Source organism: Trachemys scripta, chromosome 2, assembly GCF_013100865.1.
Source record: "Trachemys scripta elegans isolate TJP31775 chromosome 2, CAS_Tse_1.0, whole genome shotgun sequence".
Lineage (NCBI taxonomy): Eukaryota > Metazoa > Chordata > Testudines > Emydidae > Trachemys > Trachemys scripta.
The window spans coordinates 123,207,298-123,219,925 of NC_048299.1; the positions used below are offsets into that span (position 1 = coordinate 123,207,298).

A 12,628-nucleotide genomic window follows, 5' to 3' on the forward strand; every position below is an offset into this window, starting at 1 on the left:
TAGGACTAGTGGGAGCCTGAACTCATTCACACATTTGCCCACTATCTCTACATATAACCCTGGTCTGAGTCCACGTTTCAACTGTCCCCAGCCTCCTCTCTCCCCTTTGCCCCTTGCAGTGCGGTGTGGAGAGCCCTCCGGGCTGGCAATGTTTGCAGAGAGAGGAGGGGAGGGCAGCACAAGCGAGTCTTTCACACGCCCCACACAGGCAGCGAAGGGCGAGCGTTCCGGGAGGGAGGCGAAGCAGCTGCGGGAGAGCAGATGCGCTAGTCCTTTGGGGAGCCTGCCGGTGCCGCCCGAAGACGGGGAACCCTGCCCTGGAGCTGGGGCGGCGGGAGAGGAGCATCCCCTGGCTGTGTTTGGGCTGGTGGACGAGGGGCGGGAGCGCACAGCCAACCTCGGGGCTACCCCGGACGCTTGCTGCGGGCACCGCCCCTCCGCGAGGAGGAGCTGCTCCGCCACCCCTGCTCAGGCGGAGCCGGGCAGGGCATGTGCACAGGGGGTGGTGCCTGCTGCCGCTGAGCCACATCGAGCTGCGAGCCAAGCGGCGGCCGGCGCACCATGCTGCTCCTCTCGGTGGCCAGCGCAAGGCTGCGCCCCGCTCCTGAGCCCGCCCGCCCGCCGCAGCGGCGCTGAGGGGAACCTGCTTCAGCCGGGGTGAGCGGCCGCGCCGGCCACCTGCGCGGGGCACTGGGCCGCTCGGATGTGGCAAGAAGCGATGATGAGGCGGCGCCGCTATTTGCTGGAGCGGGCAGAGCAGGCGGCCGACGGGGGCTGCGGGGTGAGCAGCGAGCAGCCCCGCTCCCGGGACTGGCTTTACGAGTCCTACTACTGCATGAGCCAGCAGCACCCGCTCCTCGTCTTCCTGCTGCTCATCGTGATGGGCGCCTGCCTGGCGCTGCTCGCCGTCTTCTTCGCTTCGGGGCTGGTAAGCGACCTGCTCCCGCTCTTGCCCTTCTCCTTCCCCACCGCTGCCCCGCGAGCCCCCTCCCCTCCCATTGCCCTGCCTCCCTGCGGGTCCTTGTTATCTAACTTGGTGGCCGCGTTCCGCTCTGCAGAGCAGGCTGGGGGTGCAGCGAAGGCGGCAGACGCGGTGCTAAAGAAAGTTGCGTTGTCCAGGGGTGGCGTGGTCCAGCAGCTCGGTAGGCAGGGGTACGGGGCTCCATTGGTCACCCACAGCCCTTCCTCCGCCGCAAACTTCGCTGCTTCTTGTAGTCTTAAAACGAGTTAGAGCAGCGGCAGTTAGAAGTTGGGGGTCCTATTTAATGGAGCTAAAGCTGCATCGACAACACATCGAGTTTAATTCGCTTAATTTATTGGCTCTGTTTCAGATTAGCCGTATTGACCTTTTTTTAGTAGCAGGATTTAAATCTGCAAAAACCTTTAGTCCCCAGCAGCATTTTAAAACAACCCATTTTATGGCATTGAAGAAGGCAGTGGAGCCTTTTTCTCTTCTTTGTAGTCACAACGTTTTCAGAGACTGACCCAGTTTCTAGACAGAGATTCTGCTGCAGAGTGAAGCCTTTAATTTTTAGGAGAATGAAAGTTTCTTGTGCTCGCTACCCTTCCTGCATGCTAACTGCAGAGCTTCCAGGAGTTGGGAAATAAAATGTCACAACAGCAGATCTCAATCTTACCAGTTGATGATTTCCTTCAAAAATCTGTGGATTTGTACCCTTGAATTGAACAGAGAGGAAAAGCTGTAGAGGGCAGTAAAATTCCTATTCCTTATGGCATCTTTCCACATTTAATGTTCAGGTTGTCACAATGTGTACTGAGCAATAGTGCTTTCAGATTTTAAATAAAAGAATGGGACATTCTGGTTTTCAGTTTGTATGTTTTGTCGGAATGGTCTAATAACATTTATTGGCTGTAGTTAATAGCCTCCAAGTGAGGATGAAGTTGAACAGATTTGTATCTCTTCTGTTACAAGCTCAAGAAGGATATTGCATATTTAAACAATTGGTGAACCCTGTAGGCACTTTTTTTCCTTACCTACTAGGCGCAAACACCAGCATTCATCAGCAAACACCAGACATCTGAAGACTTCTCTCTTGACAACTGGAGCCAAGTGTTTTGAGGGGGCTCAGACTAGGTAAAGAAGCACAATGAAGTCTGATGTTTGTTGTTTGTTTTAAGGTAAGGTTCCCAGTCTGTTAAATGGAGGATAGATGCAAAACAACAAGAACATAAAACTAGTAGCAGCAGCAATGGCTAGTGGTAGTGCAGGCTAGTGCACTAGTGTTTCATTTCAGGAACCCTGTGTTCAAACCACAGATTAAATTGATGATCTCATTCTAGTTAGTTAAAGACATTTTTGCACAGTTCAATGTGCTTAACAATCAGTGCTCAAGAGACCCAGGACTGGAGAAGCAGGTGTCTGTGTTGGATGCCAACATTGAGATGTATTTACATAGCTAAGGGTTGCAGAGTACCTGCCTACAGGTTGTTTGGGTCAAGGCAGTGCCACCAGGACCTCACAATCATTAGCACTAAAATTCACATTTTTTAAATAAAAACCAGCATTCATTTCTCTGATTCAGTGTAATTCACAGCTTGTTATAACAGGCTGTACATACTCAGTTTCATAACTCTATTTCTGAAGTAAATCATTTGCAATAATGGTGTAACAGCAGGTGTAAACTGAAAGACTATTGAGAGTTATGGAAACAGAGCTGTATGAGTTGGCAAAGTCTTGCCATGAGTTACAACCTCAGAAACACTCTGAATTTTATAGTTCAGTCTGTCATTGGAATTCCAGACATACCACAGAGAAAAAAAACTGCTTTTAGAACTTTTTTCCAATGTTTCATTTTCCGGTGGTTGACAATGAAAAGAGTGATTGAGGAGAGAGAAAGGATTCTTCTTTGAAGTTTTCAGCTGTGAGATGGAAGTGATTTCATTTTCAAGATGGAGTGAAAGTTTGCCATTGGAGACTGCAGCTACTGGATATTGGACAAAATTCTTTGGATCATTGCCTAGATTTCCACCTAAAAATGTCATATTAGAATAATCTTGCCTGGATTTATTCACAGCCAAGGAATTTTTTGAAGGCTTAAATCTGTTTCTCTTATATCTGATTTAGAATTTACATCCTCCTTGCCTAGATATAGGACCATAATCATTTTTTTGCAGATAGCAAGATGAAGGGTCTGGGCAACTATATATAAAATTATTCATATCTGATCTGGAAAAGCCATTCTGGAATACTACCAGCTCTGATTTTATTTTGCACATACAGTATGTGGTGGTTTTGTGTGCAATATTTAATTAGGTCAGATAGTAACAGAGTAGAAATGAAGTCATCTTTCAGTCCAACACAATACTATTTCTAAACAGTTATGTACCATGTTTTGAAGTTAAAGAAAATCTTTAACAGTCACACCTTTGGGTTTCTTATTATGCAGTTAAGATTATTTTGAAAGAATCTTAAGTGCATTGTGAAAACAAATTCCAGTTTGACATTTTACAACGTAATTTGATTCATTTTCTTATTTTTACTTCCAATTTGAGAAGTGAACTCTAGAATCAGGCATCTGTTAGGTAAAAGGAAGAACATAAATTATTAAGTATTTTTATATTTCAGGCTTTCCCTAAGAAAATTTGAGTCTGACAGTTGTAAGACAACTACTTTTTTGCTTTTATTTAGTATTTGTATTGATTTTGTTAAAATAGATTGCCATGCCTAATTGATTGCTGATATATTTCATGTATGTCTCAGATTTCATCTTTCTTTTTTGATAATACATTCTCAACTATTTCCAAAATATGGCCAGCCTTACAGGGAAATGTTACACTTAGTCATTTACTTCGACCTGTCACAATACCAGTTATAAGATGAAAAATTCATAGAAGCTTCAAAAGAATTATATTAAAGAAGGTCGTTTGAATTTCAAATTGCTATTTGAAATCTAATTCTGTTAACTATGCAATACACTGGTTTTTATTTAAATAGTTTCTTTGGAGATTGTGTTCTATATCATAAGAATACTGTGTTTTTGACCTTTGAAACTAAAGTTTAGAACCTCTTATGCATTAAATATACAATTCCTGGGATAGTGGTAGATGAACAGTCAAAGCTAGAAGCTCTGAATGATACTGTACATTTTCTTTCTTGCTCTGTGTCAGCCTTTTAAATGTCCTTCTATCATGTAGCTCCTTTTGCTTCTCTGCACCTGACATAAAATATATAATAAATCAAACACTGGGGAAACAGGTCAGGCTTCCATCTTTGGCAGCTGCTTGAAAAGATGGAGAGCAAATTCCTTATTCCCAGATCCCTAAGAGCCTTCCAGTAATAAGAAAGCAGTGCCAGATGTCAGTGTTATTTTCAGTAGCTACTTACTCTCTTGTTGCTTCCTTGTTCCATATATAAGGAGCAAGAGGCACCCATTTCCCCCCTCCTTTTTAGTATACAAACTACTTACTATTGCCAAAATACATTGAATAATTCTGGCCATATATGCGTTATAATCCCAATTTGTAGGAATAAAAAAGAATTGGTTAATTTTGGGCTTGAAGGTCATTGAAATGTAGAATTGTGAAGGAGTGTGTCTGAAATATCTACAGTTGTGACATTCTGTTCCTTATATAACAAAATGAAGATTTTTTGGGGGTCACTTTTGGAAGTGAGATGCTACATATATGTAAATGTTTAACCTTAAAATTACTATTTAAAGAGCATATATATTTGGATGGCTGTTTTATTAACCACAATATGGTAGAAGTAACCATGTGAAGTAACAGTGGAATCCACTCACCCCTTAGATTGGTCACATCTATTTTAAATAGTAGAGTATCCTGTGCACTGTCTATAGTTGTGTGGCTGATTTTGCTCATATTCCAGCTACCAGAATTTGGCTTAGTTTTTCTTTAAATAAGCAAAAAAAATCAGATGCTGGTGCTCCATTATTACAGAGGCAGAATCTGGGTCTGATCCTGGAGTCCTTACTCAAGTAAAAATCCCTTTGATTTTAAATCAGTTTGATTCACAGGCATGAAAGAGGGCAGAATGTGTCTTTAGGGGATGAACTTTAAGAATCTTTTCTGTGATAAGAATAACTGCATTCTATAACTTTTCATATGGATTTGTAGTTACTTATGACACATTTGAAACACTATTCTGTAGTCACTGTTCTGTGTTAAATAATTTGAATGTTATTTAGTTATACTGATTTCTCAAGTTTCAGGATCAATGCTTGAAAAATGTAAAGTTTTAAAATAATTATCTGGCAATAGTAAGGGTCATTAAAAATAATAAAAATAAATAAGCACCATTTTCCTCTCTCTCATATTAAATTTGTTATGTACTCTCCGTCTCAGATTTTGTGATCCTTAACAAGTAAAACAGTTCCTGAAGTCATCAAGAATTTTGCTTGCTTAGGGACTGCATTTGGTTCTATATCAGGAACAAAATTATTGGAGACAACTACTTTTTAGCTGATTTGAAAGTGGGAGTCAAAGTGCAAAGTTATCATTACGTTATTTAATGGTTCAAGACTTGGATATTCATCAGTTCATGGTCCTGACTTCAGCTGGGCTGCATGGATATAAAAAAGCATATATTTGACCTTTGATGTGTATACCCAGTGCTGTTGCTCTGAAAACCGTAACTTTGACCCTTGTGACTATCATTGATATTTTAACTGCATAAGAATGTTGCATTAATGTAGCTTTTTTGCACTAAATTCGTTATTGTTTAAAACACTTAAAATTGAAACAATATACTTCAGTAAGTATACTTCAAACATGTATTTGCATGTATCTGAGTATTTGGATTTCAAATACATTAAACATCAGATGAATTTATTTGAAAATCTTATTTAACAAAAGGATAGGTACAGTACTTGCTTTCATGCACTTCTCTGCTAATGTGCCTTAACCTCTTTTTTAGAGGGAACACTTCAAGGGGTGAAAATATAGTTAATTGTTACTGCCCATCTAGTCCCTGGCTTCTCTTCTGTGAGTGCCACCCAGCAGCAATTGTAAAGGTAGCTTTTTCTACTAGGAGTTGGACTGAGACCACTAACTCATTTCCCATAGATAATTAAACATTTTCAGATGGGAGCAACTGTTGGTTACTGCCATGCAGGGCTGGATTTCAAATGGTGGCATATAAGTGCATTCAATTTCCAATCCCCTGAACCCTATCCAGTCCCTTAGAACCAAAAAGATGAATTATTAATATGCACTGACAGATTTTATTTCATATACCATTAACAAAGTCAAGTGATGCAAATCAATGAAGAAGAATTCCAGATACTGCAAGCTGCCAAAAACATGTGACATTTATAGAATGAAAAAATAAAAAGCAGGAAGAATGGATTTATAGTTGGAGTCAGAACAGCTCAGGCTGGGTGTCTGGGGATTGCCAAAGCCGTCATTAAGCAAGGATCACTTACACCAGCACATAGTGCATGGTTCTGATCACCTACACCATTTTTTTGGTGGTGTAACTACATTGACTCCCAGGGGGTTACTTCTGCTTTATAGTGGTATATGTGTGATAGAGTCAGGCATAAAAACAGTTTTACAGAAATCACCCTGTCATCCTGAATCTTGTATAATGTAGGGTGAAACCACATTCCTCCAACATCGAAACTATCAGTGACTTGTCTCTGTTTATTCCAAAAAAGTTGCACTAGAGCTGAATTTGACTCTGTTCTTTAGATAGAAAACAAAATGCTATAAAAATGATTATGTAATTTTAAAAATAGGGTGTATTTTAATGCAGTCATGTATTTTCTGGAAAACCTTCTATCTTTGGAATTTAACCAATATTAAATAATAATTTATCCCACTCTGAAAAGTGAATATGGGAAAATGGCATCTTATTCAGTAGATCTGTCCCCTCTGAGTATTCAGAGTTATATCCAGCTCAATTTAGTGGCAAAAATATATTTTTCTGCTTTTCACTACTTTCAACTCTGCAGAGCCAAGAGTGCTAAGATTAAGTGAGCTTAGTGTTCTGTTCCAATTTGTGCATCATGAACGTAGTTGTTTACTAGATTCCAAATAATTTACACCTTTGCCATTCCATGGGTGGCAAAAGTCCCACTGAGGGCATAATTTGTCCTGAAGAATCTTTTATTACTGGTGATGATGATGCATGATGGGAAATAATCCAGTTTGGCTTCCACATCCCAAGCTAAATTTGCTTGGCTGGAAGTTAGAAAAAAATACCTTTTTAACTTTTAAACTGGTCACATTTGATACAAAAATAATTGAATCATTGAGGGATGATAACCCTTGAACCCAAAAGTCCTATTTATGTTACAGTTGCTTTTCAGAATAGAGCCACACTTTTAACAATAAGTATGTGAAGACTAATGTACTTTGGTATTTTGTTTGAAGAAGCATTTCAAAATTCTCCATTTGCTTTTACATTTAAATTTAGAAAACATTTCATTATATTCAGCTACGGACATAATAAGCTATTCAAGTTAGTTCAGCTTGAGTGTGCACAAGATTGATAAAACGATTGAGACCGCAGCAGTAGTCTGCTACACATAGGCTGGAGGCAAATTACATTAGCAGTACAGAATAAACCATAAAGTACCAAAGGATTAAAGTAGCCAATGGAAACATATTATTTGCTAAAAGTGAAAATATTAAGCTTCCATTATTTTATAGAGACACTTTATTAAAATGTATGATTTATCATAAAAGAGTTCAGTGACGTACAGTAGTTCTGTTGTTTAAAATCTAAACTGAGGTCATGCCATTTATTTGGACAAAGAAATAATTGTGTAAAGGATGACAAAAGCTGTAGCTTCTTGAAAAGACCCCAGAGAGTGATTCTTCAGTTTCCACCTGAGATAACAGGATTATTGCATATTGCATAAAAGCTCAGAATTCTGTCCAGAACAGTGGTAGACATTTAATTTGTTCAGTAATTAAAAGACAGCAAGGGAGAAAACGTTTAGAAAGATAAAGAGCTGATCAAAGAAGAACCATATACTGTAGGCTAAGCCATTATGTTTGAAGGCACCATGCTGTCAGTTTAATTCCATTACCTTCAGTGTACTTTAATCTCTGAGACCAATGATAGAAAAGTCAAAAATATTTTCTTTACTTTTTGAAAAAGGGCTAAGGAAATGTAACGTTTAGGTTTTCAAGGTTTCATCTCTTTGCACTTGTCTGCTGATTTTAGCCTACTGATCATGTTAATATTTGTAACTTTCTTATCAGTGTTTTGCCAGTTTTAAATGTTCAGCATTTGAATTTATGTTACTGATCATCCTTAGTTTTTGTGAAGCAATATAAGAAAATATTATGGTTAAAAACTGGTTCCAAATTAAAATTATGGGCCAAATCCTCCACCCCGGCTGACACTACATTAACATTTATTTCTACATGCAGAGTTGGGAAATACTTAAGGTTTTTTTTTTTTTTTTTAGAAAAAATCCCAATCTAGTGATTTGTGTGTGTGTTTTCTAAACTGTTTCATTGTTTTGAACTTCTTTGACTCTGACATATACTTACACAAGCATAAGCGATATTTGAAAGGATTTGGATATTAAAAACATGAGCCAGATCCTAATGTGGTGTAAATTGGTGTAGCTTCTTTGAAATCAATGATGTTTTCATTTACATAAACTGAAGATCTGTCCCATTATGTTTTAAGGCTTCTTGTTCTCCCTATTTGGACACAGTCTGTCTAGGGGCATAGTTAGTGCATTGGATCAATTTTCATTGGCTGTTGAAAAGAGGGAAATGGGTGGAATTTTGAATTGCTAGGGATGCCTGGTTTCCCAATAATCTATAAACAAATGATTGAATATACTGAAATAATGAAAACAGATATTTTCAGTATTGTTCTCATCATTGAACTTTAGTCTCAGCAATCTTTTAAGTCCCTGTTTCTCTTCAGTGTTAGTTTTATTCAATAGCAGTCTGTTCATCTTTAATGCTAGCAACATCACTTTCTATGAGACACAAAACATGCAACATAATGTTAACATGTAGTAATCTAGGGAAACTAGACCCTTTAGAATATAACACAGTGTTCTGGGCTCAGATCCATGCAATTCCAGAGTAGAAGTGGAGAAGTGAAAAACTCAGCTGAAATACCTTTTTGTATGGCTTTGTCTAACCTCCCTTTGGTTAAGACAGTAAAAAATAAATGCAGTGAGGTATAGTAATACATCATTAAGATCAGGAATTCAGATGCACAACATTCAGGAGATTCAAAGATAGAGTTCAGCAATTGTAACTCTACTACATTACCCATATGTAATATTTCGGCATTCAGTATGTGTGATTACATTTGTGTTCATATTTGATCCAACTGCTGCAAATATGTATACTCATGCTTAACTTTAAACAGTAGTCTTCTCTGTCTTCAAAAACACCACTCAGGTACTTAAAGGTAAACATATGCATAAAAGTGTATGTGTTTATGTGCAATGTGCCGAAGTTGCATGGTGCGATATAAGAACCATAACTTGAAATTTCCTGATATTAGTTCTTTCTGTTTAAGTTCTGATTGCTAATATTGAATTCACAATTTTTCGAGAAACCTTTTTAAATTAAAAGGAAAAAAAATTAAAAACAAGAGAAAAATGAGTTTCTGAACATTACAATCCCACTTCTGATTCCACTGAAGTCAGAGATTTGCTATGGACTTTAATGGGCACAGGAGCATGGGTCATCTCAAAGAGCAGAAAGGAAAAGTAGAAACAAAAAAGTGAGAGTGAAAGCTGCTGCTATATTTACATGTCTGTAGTCACAGTCAAATAAGTATATATTTTGAACGTGCTAACTTTAAAGATGGGTAAGAGAAGTGTCATAAACCATCCAGTGTTTTAAAAAGGAGTATGTTGGGATCCCAAAGGTGTGGGGTCCTCATTCTTCACTACCCTAATGGTTTTCAGGATACTGTACACTAAGAGATGCAAGAAATGTGAATTATATATGCAATGATCACATACTGCAAACAAAAAAAAGTGATTTTGGGCGGAGGGGAAAGGGAAGGACTTGCCAGAGACTTTGGGAAGATGTTAAGAATATCTCTGCAGATATTCAGTGTTTTCTTGAATCACTAAGTGCGGGAAAGGGAATGCGAATGTACTGCACCTCCAGAACATGTTTTCAATCTTATCTAACTTTGTTAGTCAGACAATTTTTGTTCAAAACAAAAGAAAATGTGCACATCCCATTGAGAACTATTATATGACATGCCAAGTTCTAAAGTTTAAAAATAAAGCCAGCTTTAAGTTATCAGAGCAGAAAAAAGCATGAGCAAAATTAAAGAATAAGAAACATACTTGCACATCTTAAAATCAACCAAATGGAATTTTTCATATTATCCAGAAGAATTCACCTTTGGGCTGAGAAACAAATATGAGAAATTTCAGCCTAAAGGGTAATTTTCTGGAAGGTTTAAGCTCTTGAAAAATAGGATCTTGGGGCCTGACTCTGCAGCTCTTGCTCACGCTACTGATCCCAGTGCAGTCTGGACTGCTTGCATAAGTGAGTAACTGTGTGTATAAGGATTGCAGGATCAGGTCTCTACAGTGCTAGTGCCTCTAACCAGAAGTACTGTGGAGCTAATACAATGATATAAAACAATTCTTAATTTTATTTTAGAATAATGTTAAAGCGATTTATCTTGAAAGTTATAAAGTCATGTAGTAACAACTGATTACTTATTTTTTGGTTCGGCAAATAATTTTAAGTATTGCTTAGTTTAAATAAATCTCATTGTAGATTGGATATGATTGAAACTTGATTCACATGTAACTGATTTTGCCAAGTTCTGGGATTCCATTAACTACTAAATTTCCAGTAAGATGGCTAAGAAACTAAACTCAGTCTATGCATATGAAACATTTAGTTAAGTAATTGATATAGCTTTCAATACAACAAAACCTCCAGAGAAGTGTGAATAATACATTCCTATTTTACCCATACATTCTTTGCTGCTATTCTGGACTAGGTAATAAGGAGTTAAGCCCAAATTTTTAAAGGTATTTAGGCATTGCTCCGCTCAGCATTGCAAGCCTAAACAGTTTAAATGGCTAAGTCCCACTTCAGTGTGTATAATAATCTTCCTGATTCTACTTTGTAATAATCATTTCCTCCATTTATCATAGGATGCACATTGCAATAGTATAGTTAATAGTTTTTGTATTATGTAAATAGCCCCAAATGTGATATTAAAAGTGAAAAAAATATTTCTGTGTATTCAGCATCATGCCTTTGTAAGGTTCAGACTCATTGGGCTACCAATTTAGAACAAATAATTGTTTAATCAAATATTTTTGAGGAAGAAATTTTTTAATTGTGAGCCCAAGTGCTTTAAGTTTTAACTTCCTTTTCACTTCTCTCTCTTTCCAGGAAATTGACGATCATGTGGCATTTTTAATAACCGTTCCAACAGCCCTAGCAATCTTCTTTGCCATATTTATCCTTGTCTGCATAGAATCTGTGTTTAAGAAGCTGCTCCGTATTTTCTCTTTGGTGGTGTGGGTGTGTCTTGTTGCCATGGGATATCTCTTCATGTGTTTTGGAGGTATCATGTGTCCCTGGGACCAGGTAAGTTTTTTTTTTTAAATTTGTTTTTCTTTATATTTGAGTCAGATCCTGAGAACCCTTTCATATACAAGTATTCTCATTCCTGTCAGTGGGATAGCTCATGTGAAATACTTGCATAAGTAAGGGTTTGCAGGCTCAGACTCTACATGAATGTATTTCTATCTGCAACATGAAAAAAATGAGCTTGTGCCCTCTTTTGGTCTTAATATTGTAGAAAGAAGGTCTGAAATATTTCTTTTCTTTTTGCCTGCTTGTTTAGATATTGAACATTCTATTTTTTCTATCATTAAAGATTCTGTGGTGACTGGAAAACTAGTGCAATTATGGTATCAGAAGAGTAAAGTCACCAAAAGCAGAGTTATGGAGAGGGAAAGGGTGTTTTAGTCAAACTGTTTAAAACTTTGTTTTTTGTTAACACCTGTTCAATTCCAATAAATTACAACTCCAACCCATTGGAGAAAAGATGTATTTGTTAAAGGTTCAACATTCCCATCTCTTCAGTTTCCATCCCTTGCAGTACAAATGTTCTGAGCTCTCCAACAGATTCTCCACAAAACCCAAACTTTCTGGACACCCCCAATACTTCTAAGATAATAAACAATTGGGAGGGGGGGGGGAATACTTTCCTCCACAACCTTCTAGCCTTCTCCATATGTCTTAAAGGAGCAAGATAGGGCATAAGCCCAATTACAAAACCCAAAACAAAACCTCAGACCCACTTAGCAGATCATCTTTACATGCCTACCCCTCTAACAACATAATGTATGATAAATAAACTAAAAAAGAGGTGCTTCTTCTGATTAGTGCAGGTGGTTTTGGAAGGTCATTGAATGTGAACCCTAATCTATAATTAGTTTTTTCATATCAATAACCATTAAGCAACACCTGAAATTCTGTAGCACGGAACAAATAAAAGGAAAAAAAGAATCCTGTTGTATTGAATAATGTCCTTGTATCCTTTAACTGGCAGATTAAGCTACTTGAAAAAGCAAGTAAATGAGTATTAGAATTCCTCTGTTAAGTAACTTATTCCAGAGAACTAATTCACTTCTGCTTTCAGTATAGGCTTGGAAAACAAGCAAAGTGTGAC

General features: G+C 38.0%; 1 protein-coding gene across 1 annotated transcript in view; it reads left to right on the forward strand.

Moving 5' to 3' along the window:
* The first annotated feature begins 538 nt into the window (after positions 1 to 538).
* The window catches only part of LOC117872757 (adenylate cyclase type 2-like), a 149,567-nt gene continuing 137,477 nt past the window's right edge, over positions 539 to 12,628 (forward strand). Inside the window, exons 1-2 of the mRNA XM_034761515.1 lie at positions 539 to 928; positions 11,341 to 11,538. Coding sequence (XP_034617406.1) covers positions 704 to 928; positions 11,341 to 11,538 — 423 coding nt within the window. The 5' untranslated portion in view covers positions 539 to 703. The remainder of the gene's footprint in view (positions 929 to 11,340; positions 11,539 to 12,628) is intronic.